This window comes from Conger conger, chromosome 8, assembly GCF_963514075.1.
Source record: "Conger conger chromosome 8, fConCon1.1, whole genome shotgun sequence".
In the NCBI taxonomy this organism is placed as follows: Eukaryota; Metazoa; Chordata; class Actinopteri; order Anguilliformes; family Congridae; genus Conger; species Conger conger.
Window position 1 is genome coordinate 56,823,555 of NC_083767.1, and position 21,434 is coordinate 56,844,988.

At 46.9% G+C, this 21,434-nt stretch overlaps 1 protein-coding gene across 1 annotated transcript in view; it reads right to left on the bottom strand.

The window, feature by feature from the left end:
- Positions 1–21,434, bottom strand: part of LOC133134507 (limbin-like) — a 74,924-nt gene that overhangs the window by 46,846 nt on the left and 6,644 nt on the right. Inside the window, exons 6-10 of the mRNA XM_061250708.1 lie at positions 19,188–19,288; positions 18,858–18,923; positions 16,092–16,226; positions 13,365–13,516; positions 5,034–5,358 (exon numbers count right to left, since the gene is read on the bottom strand). Of these exons, the coding sequence (XP_061106692.1) occupies positions 5,034–5,358; positions 13,365–13,516; positions 16,092–16,226; positions 18,858–18,923; positions 19,188–19,288 (779 nt within the window). The remainder of the gene's footprint in view (positions 1–5,033; positions 5,359–13,364; positions 13,517–16,091; positions 16,227–18,857; positions 18,924–19,187; positions 19,289–21,434) is intronic.

Genomic DNA, 21,434 nt, shown 5'->3' on the forward strand with positions numbered 1-21,434 from the left:
TCGGCCGTAATTGATGTCCCGCCAGCCTGCAGGGCCGCCAGCCGCATCAGCCGGCATTAATCACGCCGATATTAGCGTTACGCAACGTCGGCTCCGCCATTCCACACCAATCATTCGCCGGATGCGTACCGTGGAACCGCACACAGCAATCCCAACGCACCGCATCCTCGGCTGACATTTCATAACAGGGTTAGGCGGGGCGTGGGGGGGGGCGGGGGCGGGTGTCTGCTTAGTATAACTTAATTACCAATCCCATAAGGCAATATGAAAAACAAAACCTGCCATTGATTCGCAACAGAGATACAACGAGCTGCTTTTTTCGACTGCAGGGCTCATTCAGATATTTCTGACAAGAGTGAGAGCCTGGTGAGATGGCACTTTCCCTCCCTCGCTCAGAAACTCACACACACACACTCACTCACTCATACACACACACACACACACACACACTCACTCATACACACACACACTCGCACACACACACACACACACACACACTATGTAAATGCTCCGGATATACGCTCCCTCTGATTAGATATGTCAATATGATCAGATTCCGAGCCAATTAAGCGCTCTCACAATCGCCCGCTCCCAACGATGATGCAGAATGGCACTAACGATGCAGGAAATTAATGACAGCGAGAGACAATTTCTCGGGCATTGTGCTGATGCAGAGGCTGTTCCTTTCTTGATGAAAGATAGAGCACCCTGTGATTAGCTCAACCCTCTCAGCTCTCAGTTAATTTTTACAGGGAACGCTTTTCCAAAGCCTTCGTATATAAAAGCGCAAGGAAAACAGTGAGATTTCCTGTTGTCGACAACAGGTAGGAGAACGTCTGAGAAGGTTCTGGTCATTCACACAAAGCCAATGAATGACCTAACAATCAAAGTGAAATTATGGAGAATTACATGCTCACAAGTGGACTGAAATTCCTTCTCAGAATTACTTAAAGGTGCAATAGGTAAGATTTTGTTGCTGCAATTCCTCTCTTGACCGTTAGAAGTCCGAAATGACCCATTGTACCTTAAATTGATTTGAATGGTATATGACACCAAGTGGTGCAAAGCACTAAAGGAAGCTCTGTTATTCTGATGAGCTAATGTTGAATTCCCCAGGTGCGTGCCAAGCACCTCAACATCCAATAACAACCTTATATAAATTCATGACCACTGGACTGGCCGTTTTAATCCGACTGGCTTTCATTAAACCTGTTTTTTTTTTTTTTCCACAGCCCAAAGTTTCACTGGAATTAAAATGGGCGGGAATACTTTTCCACCACCTACATTTTTCATTTAAAAAAATGCAGGAAGGTGATACTGAATTAACTGCTAAAGCAAGCTACGATGGATCTGCCAGTCACTGTGGAATGGGGTGCATTAAGGTGAGAGGGGATGGAGAACCAGAACCAGAACCAGTTCAGAAGGCCACAAGTTTGATACCTACCTGCAACGGTCTGACTGTTAAACTCTAACAGCTTGGTTTATATAAAAAAAATAAAAAATAAAAAACAACCAGTAGGAATGAATTATTGCCGGCCTTTGTTTAAATAAGAAGCATGTGTCTGTTTAAAGAATAGCGTACGGCAGTACTGTTAGCAATTATGGGGCCATACGGTACATCAGAGCTACAGAAGGAGGGTAGACAAAAAAGAAGAAGAGAGGGAGAGAGAGAGGGAGGGACAGCGGGGGAGAGAGAGAGAGGTATGGAAGGACAGAGAGACATGGGAAGGGAATAAAACGAACAGTACGAAAGCAGGTCTGGCAGGCGTGGCTTACATAAGCGCTCCGCGGACAGGTTTTGGGCAGAAGACGTCAGTGACGTAGCAGCACTGTGTAGAGTAATGGGGTAGGTGAGGTCACTGTGCTGGCCTGTGCTGATGACTGGGGGGGGGGGGGGGGGGGGCTGTGGGAACACGGGGGGGGGGGGGGGGGCTGGATTTGGCAGGGCGGGGGTGGCGCGCTGGCAGTGGGGTGCAGGTTTGATTCATTAGAGGTTCGCGTTAGCGGCTATGTTCTGCGATGGTGCTAGGTTCACGGTTGGACAGGAAACCCCAGTTTCACTCTTCTACCGGGCTCCGTCTCCCCTGCTGTCCGTACAAAGTCGAGGCCAAGCTCTCCTGCTTATTTCCAGCCAAAGAAAAGTAAAAATTCATTGATGGAAACAACCCACAAGGCATTTTTGTGTTATTCTTGGGCTGTCTTTCTTTAAAGATCCCAGCGCACGGTATTAATTGCCCACCTGTTATTTAAAAAAATATTGCAGAATATAATCAAATAAATCCATCAATCAAACCATTGTGAATGGTTGCCGTGTTTGCCGATTGCCGGTTTCAACATTTCATCCTGTTCTGTCCAATTCAATCAAGACAAACATAAACACTGATTTCATTCCTGAAACATGCTGCAGTAAACCACTGACGCACAGTATAAAGGACCTGGTTATTACACGTTCAGGCCTTCCAGACGGTGTGACATTTTAAAGCGCTATTCTTCGGTCCAGTGATGTTCGCCACACTGTGAAATGGACTCCTGAATGCTCCAGTGCTGGCTGCACAAAAGGCCACCCTGTCACTTTGAGGGGGGAGGGTTTCAGAGGGGAGGGAATCCGCCATCAACGCCTCGCCGCACACTACTGACTCCTCTGGCCAGTTTGGAGGCCGCGGTCTGCAGTTCTCGGGCACGACGGCCGCACGGTTCAGCTGGGAGACCGCAGGTAAAAGGGACAGCTGGCTTTAAAAAAAAAACACACTGGCTCTCGCTTGTGCTCAAGCAACTCGATGGACCATGTTTTAGCAGGATTCATTGTGAGAGTCTAACATTGGAACTTTGGGAGACATCGATAGAAGTAGTGTTTTGGAAATGTCATTTTCATGGGTTTAGACACCATATGGTACTCAGTAAAATAGACCTCTTTCTGTGTTTTTCCATGCAGAGCAAAACACGCAGATTGGTTTGAACAAGGCAGGGACTGAGGGGCAGCTCAGTGTAGCTCAACACAATAAAGGGTTTATGAATCCTCCCTAAAGAGATGAACTTTCCTACCCAATCCGATTGGAAGTCTGAACGGCAAAAAACCGCATGAAATCCGATTTTCGAAAATATCAAAGATATGCGATTCAAATTTCTGGAGTTGTATCTCAGTCCGGAAATCTGATTTCAAGTTTTCGGTTGTTCCACGCAACGTGGTAAGCATTTTGACATCAGCACGCCAGAAAAGAAACAAACAGCTACAGTTTTTAGACTACTTCCCCGAAAAATGGAAGAAGTCGAGAGAAAGAGAGGTGAAGAACGCAAACTCACGAACAAACGTAGAAACAGCGTGTCGAGAGCTGTTCCGTACTAGAGAAACACTCCACTAGTTAGCGTACGTACACACGCATATGTCGGGGCCACAGCAACCAATGTACAGTAGACATGCCAACAAATCCGGTCTGATCTGATCACTTGCAACTAACAGTATGGACACTCAAAAAGATTGGATTTGAAAAGATCGTAAAGATTGGATTTGAAAAACGAATCGGATTCGCCTTTGTTACGAATGTGATCATAGCCAGAGAGGTCCTCTTTAAACGTGGAGCAAGGAGCAGGCTTGGCCTCCTCTGAGGAGGGGAAACAGGAGCGCGCGTCTGAACGCGCTCGGAGGAAATATGGAGACCGAAGCTCCGGGGAGGCGGAAGCCAAAGTAATTAATGCGAGATGTGTATGATTGGGAAGATTAAGAGTAAAACCCCAGCATGGGGTTAGGGAGGGAGGGAGGAAGGGAGAGGGGGAGGGGGAGAGAGAGAGCGGTTGTTTTTGTTTTTAATTGATTCATTATTAATGAGTCGCAAGGCCTCCTAATGAATAGCCCAAAACACCTCTGAATATTAAGGCGCCCCCAGTAAATTAAAAACTGAAATATTAACATCCAAATAGAACAACAGAATAACAGCCCTCATCTAAATTCTCGGGAAACCATTCTTGGTCTTGAAACTTGAATTAATTATTAAATACAAACAGGGCACTTGAAGGAGTACTGCATAGTATCAGTATGATTTTTCAACAAGTTTGGTTAACGCCTAAATAAGGACAATGCTATACATGGTATGCAAGTTAAAGGGACAATAGGTACGATTTTTGTGTTATAAGGAGCGTTTCTGAAGCTGAAGCTAGTGAGATGACTTTGATCCAGTCACGGGGAACGTGAGCTAGAGCCCTAAAGACACTGAGCTAACCTGAAGGTCACAGGGTAAAGTTTCATGCGGAACACTGGCACGTACATCCAGTAAAAATCCAGCTTTGTGAATCACTGACAGGTAGAATGATCTAGAATAGCATCAGACTCATGAGTTCTGACTAATTGTTCTGAAGAGTAAATGTGTGAACAGTATATTATATGAGTAATAGGTTTAGACTTAATGTGAGTGCATTAGGCAAGGGTATCAGTAATGAGTTCTGACCTAATGTCAGGGTACTGAGTACAGGGCTTCAATAAAGATAATCCGTTTTCAACAGAACAGGATATGAGAAATGATAATGAGGTCTAAAGCTGGTTGTAGACTTGATAAGAATGCAAACTCGGATGAAATAAAACCATAGCCGAACACAGTGCTGCATACTAACGTGTGTATGTATGTATGTGTGTATGACTTGTGGTCCGGTCAGGTATATAATGACTTGTGGTCCAGTCAGGTATATAATGACTTGTGGTCCAGTCAGGTATATAATGACTTGTGGTCCGGTCAGGTATATAATGACTTGTGGGTGGCCTGTAGCGTAGTGGTTAAGGTACATGACTGGGACCCACAAGGTCGGGGGTTCGATCCCCGGTGTAGCCACAATAAGGACCGCACAGCCGTTGGGCCCTTGAGCAAGGCCCTTAACCCTGCATTGCTCCAGGGGAGGATTGTCTCCTGCTTAGTCTGATCAACTGTACGTCGCTCTGGATAAATGCCAATAATGTAATGTAATGTAATGTAATGGTCAGGTATATAATGACTTGTGGTCCGGTCCGGTATATAATAACCTGCGGTGCGGTCGAGCGCGGTCAGTACCTGCTGGTCAGCGTGCTGGAAGAGCAGCCCGGCCCGGTCCTTCTCGCTGGCCTCCCTCCTGTGCTCGGCCTCCATCTCCTGGCGGGTCTCCATGTTGCACTGCCCGGCCAGGGCGGCCATGCGGGCCACGTGCTCCTCCTTCAGCTTGCCCTCCATGCCCATGAGCTGGCCCTGGAGCACGCTGAGCAGCCTCCGCTCCGCCTGCGCAGACAGCAGCCCGCGCAGACGCAGACGGCGCAGCAGCGCCGCGCCCACGTCCTTGTGCATCTGCACGCGCACGCTCTCCAGGCTGGAGGCCGCCCGCAGCAGGTTCGACATGTCCAGGCTGCAACGCAGAGTGAACGTGAACTGAGACAGGGCCCCTAGACTGAGACAGGGCCTCTAGGGCCTCTAGACAGAGACAGGGCCTCTAGGGCCGCTAGACTGAGACAGGGCCTCTAGACTGAGACAGGGCCTCTAGGGCCTCTAGACAGAGACAGGGCCTCTAGGGCCTCTAGACAGAGACAGGGCCTCTAGGGCCTCTAGACAGAGACATGGCCGCTAGACAGAGACAGGGCCTCTAGACTGAGACAGGGCAGCTAGACAGAGACAGGGCCTCTAGGGCCGCTAGACTGAGACAGGGCCTCTAGACTGAGACAGGGCCTCTAGGGCCTCTAGACAGAGACAGGGCCTCTAGGGCCTCTAGACAGAGACAGGGCCTCTAGGGCCGCTAGACTGAGACAGGGCCTCTAGACTGAGACAGGGCCTCTAGGGCCTCTAGACAGAGACAGGGCCTCTAGGGCCTCTAGACAGAGACAGGGCCTCTAGGGCCTCTAGACAGAGACATGGCCGCTAGACTGAGACAGGGCCTCTAGACAGAGACAGGGCCTCTAGGGCCGCTAGACTGAGACAGGGCCTCTAGACTGAGACAGGGCCTCTAGGGCCTCTAGACAGAGACAGGGCCTCTAGGGCCTCTAGACAGAGACAGGGCCTCTAGGGCCGCTAGACTGAGACAGGGCCTCTAGACTGAGACAGGGCCTCTAGGGCCTCTAGACAGAGACAGGGCCTCTAGGGCCTCTAGACAGAGACATGGCCGCTAGACAGAGACAGGGCCTCTAGACTGAGACAGGGCAGCTAGACAGAGACAGGGCCTCTAGACTGAGACAGGGCCTCTAGGGCCTCTAGACAGAGACAGGGCCTCTAGACAGAGACAGGGCCTCTAGGGCCTCTAGACAGAGACAGGGCCTCTAGACAGAGACAGGGCCGCTAGACTGAGACAGGGCCGCTAGACTGAGACAGGGCATCTAGGGCCTCTGAACTGAGACAGGGTCTCTAGGGCCACTAGACTGAGACAGGACCTCTAGACCGAGACAAGGCCAAAATCTTGATTGAATCCAGGTGAGGAGCACGCAGATAAGTATACACAAAACATAAACAGAGGCACATTACACCCAAACACAAACAGAAAGAATTTGTTTGTCTTAATAATAAAGAACACACCTACAGAACAATCTCTCTCAATTTCAATTTATTTTCACATTTAATTGACCTGACTGTAGAAGTGAGGTCAAATGGTCAATTTATGGTACTAGTGTATGTGTGTGTGTGTGTGTGTGTGTGTGTGGGGGGGGGGGGGGGGGGATATGCATTCTCACACCTCATAGGATATGCATGTCTCCAGCACATGATGCTCCATCTCTGAGCACTGGCAATCCCCAAAGGAGCCTTCTACGACGGACAAGTACAGTAAATGCTAGCACTGCTAATGGCTCCTAAAACAGACTCAAACGGTCCTCCCACAGGAAGAAGTGCTGCTCTTCCCAGGAACCCGGACCTTTCCGGCTCTCTCCGCACCGCAGGGATCCGGTAAGTGGAGCCATTCCGCCGGGCTCAGGAGCCAGAACACTGCCGAGGTCAGACACCGGGAACGAGACGATGGAGATGTGCCGACGGCTCCTGCTTTTTTTTTTCTTTTTTTTTTACAGTTCCCAGAAAGCGCTAGATAAACAGGCCTCTGCAGCACATTCCCGCCAAGCTGTAAATGACGGAACTGGGAACATTTCACAGAAGCTAGGATAGTGTCATAACCAGAAGGGAGACGGGTGGAAATCAATAGTGGCTCAATTCTGATTTACTAGTATTGAACTAGCAGTAAACATAAGCTATGACTGTAAATAACTCTGTGTGATGTAAACCAATTAAGATATGCCAAAGAAAATCCCAAAGGAAAATAAACAATAACAGTGTGACAGAATCCAAGCATGAAAAAGACCAAACGAAAACAGGGTCTGTTAAACGCCGTTAGACGCAGGCAGTCGGAGGGGAAGGTTACTCCTGGGTTACAGTGCGGAGGCTGTGGGGGGGCACTCGTGTGAAACGGACAGAGATGTGTCACTGACAGGCCCTGTCGCTGGGGACTGTGCAGAGCTATCTGTGCTGTAACAGGGAGGACCATCTGGGGCTTCTGATGGCCTGTCACATCTAAACCGGGCACACAAGACCAGTCCAGCGCACACGTACACGGAGTTGTGCACAGAGAGAAAGAAAGAGATAAAGAGAGACAGAGACAGAAAATGGGGGGAAAGAATGGGGAGATAGAGCGGATGAGAGTGAGTGAGAGTGAGTGACAGAGAGAGAGAGAGAGACCGAGAGGTAAAGAGGATGAGATGAACACAGACAGACAGGGAATAGAATTGTACAAATTTGGTATGCACGTAAAGCATATTGAACTGAATTGAAATTGAGAGGGGAGAGAGACAGAGGGAGAGAGAGAGACACCAGCCATTGGACCAAGTACAGCTCTCCCTTTCTCTTCTTCAGCCACACACCAGTCCGACTCCCTCTCTTCTGTACCTACCATTCCTCTCACATGCTCTCCCCCGCTTTATCTCACTCCACGGCCCATTTTTCTGCAATTCACTCTGTCTGAGTTTCATTTCACTCCCTCTTTATCATTTTTCAATTTCTCCCTCCTTCCCCACAAACTGCCCCCATTGCCCTCTCCTAACGGCACCTTGCTGTGCCTTCCCTCCATCTCCCTTCCTCTTTTCTACACCTTTATCCCACTCAACCCAAATCCATCTTTCTCTCACACACACACACACACACTTTGTAAGCAGCATCTCTCCATCTATATCCCTTCGTCCCCATCCCTCCACCCTTTGACATTTAGCAGTCACATAGGATAAATCGCGCTCCCCGCTCTCCTCTTAGCAGGTGGGCTAAGATTCGAAGATTCGAAGGCCAGCGCATGCGTGAGACAGCGTCACGTTGTCGCAGGTTAAGGGTGGAGTAGTTCAAGATTGTACAGTGACCACACCTCCTCAACATTTTATGAGGCACAAAGAAAAACAATGAACACTACATAACAAGCGAACCATTACTCATAATCAAAACAACAGCTAGAACATAAGTGCAGTGGGTCTCTGCGGGTACGTATGTGGAACAGGTAACGTGGACCTTGCTGTAAAATGACAGAAACGACTCCCACAGAGCCACGGCTGTCTTTGTGATGATGCCGTGATGTAAGGCACTCAGTCACTCCGTGTGCAAGGATTGCTCACACACACACCACTCACCATGGGAACCTCCACAAAACAACCTTTTGTACAAGCCATGGCCTTGAGACGAACACACTCCATAAGCACCTCAAGAGAATTTATTTCAAGAAAGTGTCAAAATATTTCTATAACAATAATGTATTTAAAACTGTTTGGCTCAATTAGACCCCAAACATAAAAGTGGCCATAAAAGTCTTCACACACTAGGAGGGTTAAATAATGAAGGCCTCTCCTCAGGGCCTCTGTGGCCTTAAGAAGCATCGCCTCGCTGGCGCTAATCAATCAGGAAATCAATCAAACGTATCCCTGTTCCTTCACCAGCATCTGCCTCTTGTTTTATTAGCTGCTGCTACTGCCGGGGGCTAGTCTTTCTGCTGATTCTGAAAGTCCAAACCCATAAATCAACACAGAAATAAGTAAGACTGGCCGCTGCAATAAGGGCCAGGACGGAAAATAAATGGCACAGAAGCACCGAACGCAGACCAGTCGCTCTTCTTTAAGCGATCCCCTTTATTTCTCAGGAACGAGACAAATGTTTTTTTTTTTTTAAAGATACGCGCTACACAGGTAATTCCACTACATAAATCTAATGGAATTCTGAACTCTTTTTGCAGGTGTTTTTTTTTTTTCTTTCTTAGCCATTCAGACTAGCGTTTTCAGACAACTTTAGTCACCCCACGGGCCAGGCCAAAAAGAAAGAGGCGGATGAAAAGGGAGGAAGAGAGAGAGATCTACGCAGCCCTGCACAGAGAAGACCGAACACACATGACAAAGTCACGAAAGTCAGAATGTGCCAGTGATGCATTAGCCGCTCTCCAAGCGATACCCTGCTGTCCATTAGCAGAGCACCTGGAGGGATACACCACACAGCACACGCGTGTGGACTCAGCGCATTTATACACACTCCGTCACCAAAGCACACTGGCCAAGGAGGGGGTCATGCCTGACTGCTGCAGGCAAACAATGTTTACAAGGCTTTCCTCTTTTAACACTGACTGAAAAAGCCCAAGTCTCCACAGAATATTATATCTCTGTGGCAGTGTTAGGTTCCCGGTTTTACTATTGCCAGCCGTATCGGTATCGTAAGTATATATACATGTATATTCTTCTGATATGACTATTTTCTGTAAATTCTCTGTCTCTGTATACCACTGTCTGCAGGGGATGTCACACATCTTTGCTATATGGCTCAGCAGAGATTCCCATGGAAATGCATACAAGTCGTCTCCGACTAGCTACGACACATCCCTTTGACACTCAGGACCGTCATCTGTATTTTAACAGACCACGCACACTAGTTGGGTAGAGATATTCTCAGAACAGACTGCGCCGAATGTTCTGCGTTTGTCTCTCCCTTGCGCACTGTAATAAACTCTTAAGAGAAGTTTGCCTGCATGTTCTTCATAGTCTGGCATTTGACTCCACGGAGAAGGGCAAAATATCCTAGAGGCTAGAGTAGGGAGGCACTGTATGGACATTCAGGGGCTAATATAAATAACTGATATTCAGCTGCAAGATAACACTGTTTTACATTATAGCACAAATACAACCTGCAACCAATTTCGAACATTCACGGGAGGAAATGAGCACAGATATCAACAGATAACTTATAAATTATAACTTTGCTTAAGTGAAACTTTACATGACATTGATGCGTTGCCTACTTGTTTTCTTTTAATAACGTGCGTCACAACTCACAATGTTTATTTGTACCATTTTAAAATGACTTCTAATGTTTGTTTGTCCATGACAGGGTTCCTCTGAAAAACAGACCTTGGTCTCAGTCAGACCTCCCTGTATAAATAAAGGCTAAATAGAAAAATTAAAACAAATCTGAAGTAAAAACTCTGCTTGTGAGTTCGGCCGGTAAAGATGGTCAATTAAAAATAAATAGCAAATAAGAGAGAGTCCAGATGACGGCGATGAGGCCACTTTTTGAGCATGACATTGTCGTTGAGACAGTGTTGCTGCACCGAGGATTAGCGCTTCAGCGCGACATGCCACGCTGGAGGCTGAATCTAGGCTGACCCGACTTGGAGCTCTAATTTTCAGAAGTTATCACGCTGTAATATGACAGGCTGTGAAATGGCAGGCACTTCTTTTAAACGGCAGAGCAGTCGAGCTCCTCCGCGCCGGGTCGTCTTCCGCAGAAAGTACTTTTAGGTCAGAGCATGCAACAAAACCTTCAGGAGCAATTCCAGAGACACATACCAACAATACGTTTCTGCCAGCAAGGACTCACAGATGCAGCTTATGAAGCGAGAGAATCCACTCGAATGTGCCTCTCCATTTTCAGTGCACACCAGACTCACCATAAATAATGCAAAGGCTTGTGAACAATACTTTTTGCTGCCAGGGATGGTGATTTAAGGAATTAATCTCGCTTTAAATCGTGATATGGATCATGTACAAGTGTGAAATTAGATTAGGAAACAAAGGAATCTGCCTTTTCCCCTGTAGGCAAATAGACGTATGGGTTTAATCTCTGAATAACACTGAAGGGAAAGCTTGCATGGAAATTGGAGGTCCAGTGGATAGCATTCTGGAACCTTCTCTTCTCCACCTTACGGGCAGTTATGCTGATTCTGGCCCCAGGTGAGGGCCTTCTCATGTACCCTTGAACGAGGTACCTTAGCTAAACTGAAGAGCACCTACTGAACAAGTAAACATGTTTTTTCCTGCTTGAAATATGCAAAATATGAGACGGGACATTCTGTTCCGAGTTACCCTAGATGCCCAACGTCTAGTCTGACAAAGCCATCTCTGTGTAGTCTAGTGCTGTTCCGAGCAAATGTACAGAAAACACCTGAAATTAGACATCATATAAAAGCAGCACTTCAAAATCACATGGAGCTATGAGACCAGCCCCCTAAGGACATGGGAGAGGGGTCACACGGGCTGCACGATATATGGCATGTTTATCGCCATGGGGATAAGAACTAGCTCGATAAACACATCGCAGATGACCTCTTGAACTGCAATGAAGTACTTATTTAAGTTGATTGGCTGTTCATGTACAATGTTTTCAATAAAAGCACGTCACATTTTTTTTATTCAGTGGGCATAGGCTACTCATTGTCTGGGGTGTAAGTTAGCAGTGTATCTAAGGCAGAAAGACATTAGAACTGCAATATTTGTTGGTGTGAAGTCATATCAGCAGCGCAATATTCAACTACGTTACCACATATGGCATTTTTTCCTTGTAACGTGCAACCCTATGAGATGTACTTGTGAAGGCACAGGGAGGTTTCATGAGAACAAAAATGGGAGATGCTACCGTATGCTATTAGTGACTCATGGAGAGTGAGGTCTTTTAGTTTGGTCAGAAAGGACACTGAAATTTCAGCTCACCATGGGTTCACAAAGTCACTCTCAGTGTCAAAAACGCACTTTTCACCCATCTGCCTATCCTGGGCTGCTAAAACACTCAGAGCAGGAAACCCATCTTAAGACTGGCCTTCGCTATCCTCCGTCCGGCCCACACGGATATGCGCCCTCCCCGGCGGAAACTAAACCGCATTACCAAGCAAAAAGAAAAGCCAACTGGCGATAGGAGGATAATTAGCCTGGAGAGATTGAGCGAGAGAGTGATGGGGAGAGAAATTCATCATTCACTCCATCCATCAGTCCCCGTAATTACATTTTCACCCACACCGCCGCAGCGAGCAGAGGCCTCCCCAGCGGATTCATCCACAATTACCGGCTGGAGCCAAGGGGGCTCTCCGCTGCGTTCTCTCTCCGCAGAGCGCTTCCAGGTAAACGCTCCCCACCGCCGCCTTTTACGAACGGCAAAATACGACTCGCGCAAAGAGGCAATCAGCCTGACCAAGCTCCTGTACTGTTGTTACAATGCCACAGCCATCCTCCATTACGATGAGTCATCCCGTGTAGAGAGCATTCGACAGGAAGTGTGTACGGCTGCATGAGACACCTTTACGTCCAAATCGTGTGAACTACTGAACCAACGAACGAGCAAACAGACAAACAAACGAACGAACAAGCGAACAAACGAGTGAGCCAGTGAATGAACGAATAAGTGAACAAGCAAACAAACAAATGAGCGAACGAAGGAGTGAACAAACGGAAGAGTGAGAAAACGAATGGACAAGCAAACAAAGAAATGAACGAGTGAACAACCAAACAAACACAAGCAAGCAAACAAACAAACGAACAAATGAGTGAACAAGCAAACAAACCATCGACACAAACTAACAAGTAAACAAAGAAACATTACTGAATGAGCAACGCTGCCATTCTCCTCTGCTCTTCTCAGATCAATACTTTGCCCTCACTACACGTTGGGGAATCACCGGGTCAGTCATTGCAGCAATTAAGGCCTGTATAATGAGCCGGCACTGAATGAGTGAGACCACACTGTAATTAACAGCAGACCTTAGAGTCACAGGGCCAGAGGGATGACTGAGTCTACAGCCCCTCAGCAGAACTCACTGCAGCGGCGTGAAAAATAGGCCGGTGTCCATGTCGTGCATGAAAAATGGTAAATGGTAAATGGCAGGCATTTATATAGCGCCTTTATCCAAAGCGCTGTACAATTGATGCTTCTCCATTCACCCATTCATACACACACTCACACACCGACGGCGATTGGCTGCCATGCAAGGCCCCGACCAGCTCGTCAGGAGCATTTGGGGGTTAGGTGTCTTGCTCAGGGACGCTTCGACACAGCCCGGCCGGGGGATCGAACCGGCAAACCCTCCGACTGCCAGGCGACTGTTCTTACTGCCGGAGCCATGTCGCCCCCAGAACGGAAAGGGAGCCAAAGAGCACTCACTTCTCTAAGGCCTGGTACATGTTCTGGGGGTCCTCCAACACCATGATGTCCACCATTTTGTCCTCGAAGGCAGCCTCCTCTTTGGCCGTCTCGCTGATGTTGCAAGTGGCGTACTCTGGGTCGACATCTCCACTCAGAACAGCCCTGTTTTTCTACAGGAAACGCACGCAGACACACACACACACACACATTCATGTTACATTTATATTGCAGTTTCAACACAACATAATCATCAGCCATGTCACCCGGGGCGTCGGGCAGCCTCACTGCATCAGAAATATTGTTATATTTTGCCATAAACAATTTCATTGTGTAAATATTCGTCCATTGATTCCCCCTTTTATGGCCTCCAGCACTTTCCTGTGCTTTCACGGCTTCCCCGCCCCCCCCCCCACCTGAAAAAGCCCATTCATTAGTCCTCTTTGGCTTTATATGAAACGGGGCTCTTTTTATGAGTTCATGCATTAGAGAGAGAGATGGTAAGTGTATGAGAGAGCGTTTCGCGCCATTGTACTGAACCGGCAGGTTCAGTAGCAGCCGGTAAAGTGAAATATGTGTTGATCTTGGCTGAATGTGCACACATCTGATACATGAAAGGGCGCACACACACGCACACACACACACTTTATTTTTGGCCTGGAGTGTCTGGCAGGGGCTTTGCCAGGCCTGTGAGGTTTTATCTGGGGCTCGTCTCGCTCTCTCTCACCTGGCTTTAATGCTTAGTCAGGCCTTGCTCGCCCGCCGCTAATTAGCAGCAGATGAGAACGTAGCAAGGCGACGACAAACACGTCTATCGGCGGGAAACGGAACGGCGGGGACAACCCGGGTGAAAGCAGAACGCCAGAAAAAGAGTAATAACGGCCTGTAAATGTGACAGTTTTGCAGAAAACCTGTCGCTGCAGCTAATGGCCGGTACCGTTTTCAGAAAATAAGGCTGGGATGTACTGAGAAGCGACACTTGCAAATTAACTGTTTTCACCATGCATGCGTCTGACAGGGTTCCCACTGCTTTCAAGACATTATTTTCCAGGACATTTTATGTGAGCAACACCTGTAATACATAGAGAGGGGGAGATTGAAACTGCTGACCACAGGGGGGGTTGACTGCAATCTTCTGCAATCTTGGTCCGAGGGTGGACAGATTGATGGCAATTGTTGACGGAGGGGTTGGGGACCGATAGCGATTACAGACCAGGGCACCTGTGGTTTTGGATTATAATGTTACACAAAAAATATTTCCCAGGACACCTAATTGTTTCCCAGCAGTTTTCTCATTTTCCATCAGCTTTTCCATGACTGGAAACCTGCACCAAAAATTCCAGGTTTTTCAAGTTTTCCAGAACACGTAGGAACGCTGATGTCTGGACCACTAATGAAAGGCCTCATCTATGGCCCAAGACTCGGCAGAGGAACTGGACATTAAGGATCGTTGAGCTTTCTCTTACTACAAGGTCTGCACGATGCAAGTTATATCGCACTCAACGACAAAAAAACAATACACACTCATATCTGCCTTTTATACCGTATATCCGAGCAGCTCGGAACTGCATAGCTTTTGTCTTTTTCATATACACTGTAGGTCTGCCCCAAATTTGCACTGATTCAGGACCTAAACGGTCACTCCTGTACACATGCGGTCGCGATGCCCTTTCTTCCCTCCAGCCCGCCCGTAGAGCAGCTGATGACACACCACCAGAGGACCATGCAGCTGGTGCCAGAGAATCAGCGGCCAATCAACTGCACAAGCTGCAACTGTGCAGTGGGACGCCCTCCCAACCGAAACCCTCCCTCCATCGGTGAATACATTTGTAGGGTCTCGTGGGTTTTCCAGAGCCAGTCAGCAATGACACGATCAGGAGGGCGTCGCTAGAAACAAGCCGCTCCACGGTGGAATGGCATGAAATCAGCGCCATTTAACTGCATCACAAAATGTTCACGTGTGCTAATGGACAGTGTGGAACAATGAGGAAGCTGACTGTAAGCTGTCGTTTGCCTGACTGTAAGCTGAAGTGGGGCAAACAACAAACAAACAAATAAATAAATTCAGAAAAAGTCTTGGGAAAAATCCATGAGAAGATGCGGATGCATTGACGGACTGGCACGGGATAATTTTTTCGCCAGAAAACCTGGAAACCCACATTGGAAACTTCAAACGTAATGAGATTGATCTTCTTAATAGCTTATAACAGAACAAATAAATATATTCCACACAAACCTCTCTTCAGCACAGAGCAGATGCGTTTCAGTCCCCTCAAATGAGGTTTATTTCAACAGGAAATGCCAGAATGATGCAAATCTGTTTCGATAACTCCCAATTCACACCACAGAATGCACGGATTAACACCTATGATTCAAAGGCAAGGATGCAAAGCTTTGAGTCTCAGTTCTGTTAATGGTGTTTGGCCACGTCTAAAGGATGCACACATTTCAGGTTCAGGTCTGTTAATGGTGTTTAAAAGATGCAAAACTATCAGTTTCAGGTCTGTAAATGGTGTTTAGCCATATGTAAAGTATGCAGAGCAGTCAGTTTCAGGTCTGTAAATGGTGTTTAATAGATGCAGAGCTGTCAGTTTCAGGTCTGATAATGGTGTTTAGCCATATGTAAAGTATGCAGAGCTGTCAGTTTCAGGTCTGTAAATGGTGTTTAGCCATATGTAAAGTATGCAGAGCTGTCAGTTTCAGGTCTGATAATGGTGTTTAGCCATGTTTAAAGTAGGGGGGCCTCACCCTTTGCTGGAGAGGGTGCTTTTTGGCAGCGGCACGGATCCGGCTGATGATGGTGAGGACCAGGCTGAGCACCAGAGCGGACAGCAGGAACGCCCCGACAAAGCCCGCCAAGTGCAAACTGTGATGGGGCCAAATCTGAAAGAACCAGGGAGACGCCTCACACACCAGCACATCACAGACACACCAGCACATCACAGACACACCAGCACATCACAGACACACCACTACATCACAGACACACCACTACATCACAGACACACCAGCACATCACAGACACACCAGCACATCACAGACACACCAGCACATCACAGACACACCAGCACATCACAGACACACCAACACATCACAGACACACCAGCACATCACAGACACACCAACACATCACAGACACACCAGCACATCACAGACACACCAGCACATCACAGACACACCAGCACATCACAGACACACCAGCACATCACAGACACACCAACACATCACAGACACACCAACACACCACAGACACACCAGCACACCACAGACACACCAACACATCACAGACACACCAGCACACCACAGACACACCAACACATCACAGACACACCAGCACATCACAGACACACCACTACATCACAGACACACCAACACATCACAGACACACCAGCACATCACAGACACACCAACACATCACAGACACACCAGCACATCACAGACACACCAGCACACACCAGCACATCACAGACACACCACTACATCACAGACACACCAACACATCAGACACACCAGCACACCACAGACACACCACTACATCACAGACACACCAACACATCACAGACACACCAACACATCAGACACACCAGCACACCACAGACACACCACTACATCACAGACACACCAACACATCACAGACACACCAACACATCACAGACACACCAGCACATCACAGACACACCAGCACATCACAGACACACCAACACATCACAGACACACCAGCACACCACAGACACACCAGCACATCACAGACACACCACCACATCACAGACACAATAACCTTTCTCCTCCATAAGCATCCATCAATAACTGACCTGGCTGGCCTCTCTCTTGTTGCTCTAAACCACATATTGCTACTTTCACGCAAAACCCGTTCAGCTGAAATTCCACCACATTAAATTACTGACTTATGGAGTACTTATGGATGTACTGCATCTCAAATGACCACGCTCTACACGGGCGTTTCCACACACTCCAGGCGACCTCCACACAGATAGAACCTTCCGGAAGATTTATGGTCTTCTTTATTCCCACCCCGCATGCCAAAAGCAACTCCAGCACTGGGAACATGTGAGCTTTCCTCAATATTACCAACGCCCTCTTTCAAGAGAGGTGACTCAAAATAACAGGTGATAATACCACTTGGAATAAAAGCAAGAAGAACTTTACTCTGTGAATTAATACCTGTCTGAAGGAAACACGGAGGCACAAAGTGTGTTTTCAGTCTTACATGACAGAACAATGCCCAGCTGGCTTACCTGTCCTACCAGCAGTTTTATTCAGTCCTGAAGTCTGCGTTGTTATAAAGCGTCTCCACAGCAGCCAAGAGAGCAGACAAGTAGCTAAATCTGGAGCCAAATGTCCGAGAGCATACGTGGCCATAGACAAAAAATGGACGCACAAAACCTTCAATCTTGTACAACAGACCCTGTTCAGAGCACGCACAGGAAACCCACCACGCAACAATTTAGCCAATTTCCCAGGCCTTCTCGAAAACAGGCGGCCATCAACCCAAGCAAAGAAAAGGTAATCACATTATTTTTTTCCTATAAATAGTGGAGTGGCCTTTCTTTCTGGTTTTTAAGCTAGCTAAGCCCGCTACCCCAGAAAGCACAAAGCATATTAAGAAAGAGGTAACAACTTTCACAGCGCTCAGCCCTCAGCCTGGAGTCCATTAAACATGATTAAACGCTACAGCAAGGGGCTGTCTGATCCCAGACCCACTGTCTCTCGCTCTCTAAAAGGAGCCTTCAAGGGACTTGTACTTTTTAATTGGAGGAGTTGTACATTCGCGGCGTGTTCATAAACTACGAAGCGTTTTGCATTGCAAATAAGAACGGAATAATAACAGGAGCATCACCCTTGAGATAGTTTACGCTCATCAGAGAGGCAGCTCACTTCAATAAAGCGCTGATTACATACAAAATTATTAAAGTAAACAGTGTTTCTCAGTGTTTCCTTACAGTGCCACTCGCCTCATTCAGAACGGGTGTCTGCTTAAGACGCGCTAGGTTGTTCTACGATAATCCTTTTCTGAGTAGGGAAATTTGAAAGCTGTCTGGTGCGTGTTTTCTTATAAACACAAAATCAATATGTCTTGTTAAACAAAGCTAAACAAGTTTATATGTATTTTAAGATTTTAAATACGCTGCATGAGTGCCTCTCAGCAATCAGAGAAACGAGGAAATGAGAAAAGTCTGTTCTCATTTAAAGTAAGATTTTACTTTTTAAATCTCGGTCATAGAAGCTGGAGAAACACTGCCCCCTGGTGTGCAGATGCAGTTTGTAGCAAATTAATTTAGCATATCCCTCTTCAACAGCCATGACAGAAGAGACAGTTCATTTTTGTATTATTTTAATTTAATTTTCACCCTATAACCCATTTCAAAAGATGTGAACTCCAACCCTTGGAGATTGACCGAACTTTACTGTGGTTTCCAGGGTAAGATGTTGGACACCGTCAGCAGTTTCCGGCACAAAATACAAACACTCTCAGATGTAAAGAAAATCATTTACCTTTTCCGCAGAGGTCACCCTCAAGGTAAAATTCGCCACCAGAGGACCAAACAAATTGATGTCATTCTAGTAAACCAATGAAAAAAAAGAAGAGAGACATCATGATTAGGATTTCAGCATCTTAGGAAGGGATTGGGACTCCACCGTTCACGTTTAGTCAGCAGAAATGTCAGATTATCAGTCGGTCAGCAGGGCACTACCCGGGGTGAATGCTGGGATACACATTAGCGGGGAATACAGTGCACAGGCACAGGCTCCGGTGAGCATACACACACGGAGAGGGAGAGCCCAGCGCTACGCGACAGGACTGCGTTATTCCACCGTGTTTACCTGCGAGGCGTTGGAGAAGGTCAGGTAGGCCGGCAGAGCCAGTATCTGGTTCCTGTGGCCTTTCACCAGCGCGGTGTACTTCACAATGTACAGAGATCCCGCTGCAGAAACACAAACATTAGTCTGTTAAATGTACTGCACTGTGCAGCGATGCCCTGGCAGAAGCAGGTAATGAAAACGATCGTGAACGCACTCTAAACGCAGTTTGTATTCATACAGCCTCGACAAAGTAAATACTACAGCCTCAAGTCTAAGTGCATGTCTGCAGAATTCATTGGGCTGACATTTGGTCGAGTAATACTTTTCATTGATACAGATATGATAACGGCATAAGACTACAAAGCCAAGAGCAAACACACACCAGTCACGCTCAAACTGTAAACTCAACTTAAAATCTAAACCAAATCCATTCAGTCATCTTCAATATATTTACTGCCAGAGAATATAATATATAGATTACAGTACATATCTTAAAATGGTTTCTTTGCCAATTCAGAAGAATATGTGACACTTTCTCAATTGATTTCACCATTCGAATATTTAAAGCAATTGAAAAAACCACTGAAGCACCAAGTAATTTTAAGGCAGAGCTCAAGAACAAGTAGCCCAAGATTCATAAAATATTAATAAACTCAAAAAACACTTTCTGTGAAGATCGCCTTAATGAGCCTTCATGACGGCCAAAAAGTGGAAAATCCTTGACTCAAGATGGCTGCCGTACAGGCCAGGGAAGATACCTAGGTGATGTCTATGCATCTCAGACTCCAAGTAGTCATTGCATGCAAACCAAATATAAAAAATTATCTTATTCTACATTATGTTAAACTGTCCAATATTTTTTTGTCTAAAAGGTCCTATAATTTTTAAACAGTTCATCCAATATAGATGAAAATACCCTCAAATTAAGGCTGACAGTCTGCACTTCAAGCTCATTGTATTCTTTCAAACTTTGGGCACAGACCCAAAATACCGATAAATGTGTCACTGTCCAATGAATTATGGTGCTCACTGTATATACCCTATCATATGTCTGTCGCATGCAAATCGTTATCTAGGCAAGTGGCATTACTATAACACGATATTACGAATGTCACTATGATATGGACGGTGACGCACAATGTCAGTTGACTTGATCTTTATGAATCTTCATTTTGTGCTTTTGAAAGTGTTGCGTGGCACCAAAATAAGTCAAGTGGAAAGGGGTCCAGCGCCATGTCTCGACGATGACAGATTCCTGCGGGTTGAAATAATCAGTTCTCTTCTGGCTTTTAGACTCGGAAATATTAGCGATCATTACTTGGAAGAGGAGTGATTCTGCCTCTATTCCCCACAGAGGACAGGACATGATGATGGCTTCCTGAACGTACCTAGAGGAACATTACTAAGTTGGGCAGCCTGTAGCATGGTGGTTAAGGTACAGGACCCACAAGGTCAGTGGTTCGATCCCCGGTGTAGCCACAATAAGATCCGCACAGCAGTTGGGCCTGTGAGCAAGGCCCATAACCCTGCATTGCTCCAGGGGAGGATTGTCTCCTGCTTAGTCAAATCAACTGTACGTCGCTCTGGATGAATGTAATGTAATATGTATTCTGTGTATATCTAAGCAAGCTGAGGGAACAGGCCCGGACACTGCAGAGTCGACAATCACTAAAAACGAAACGGCATACACACGAGCATGCATAAAATCATCGTCAGCTATTTTTTGGACATCCATATACACGCTATTCAGCCGGCAAATAGAGAACAGTGGCAGGCAAGCACGCACAAACCTGGCAGCTGTCAGTTACTCCGACACAGAACTGAGACAGGCAGACAGGCTGAAGCCAACACAGACGGAAAACATTCCCGTATCCGTATAAAACGCTCCGTTCTTTCATTCTCCAACCTCTGACCGGTCGCAGGTGCTGCCCGCAACCTGTGCTTTTACTTAACCGCCGGGGGAAGACGACGCTTTTTTTATTAACGTTCAAAGAAAGAGAGAACCCAAAAAAAACCTTTCTGTCACCGAAAGGAATTTACGAAAGGCGAACCGACAGCGAAGGGCCTCTTCCAGGACCTGACGCTGCGCACCACATGGCCTGCGCCTGGATTGTGGCACTCAGATTTATGGCGTGAGAGCGGGCCAGCTGAACAACTCTGTGATGGCTGTGGGCTACGGCAGCATAAATCAGCCGGTAATATGAAAGCAATCTGTGCTGGGAGAGCGGAGGGCTCTGCTCAGGCACAGAGGGACGGGGCTGATACGGC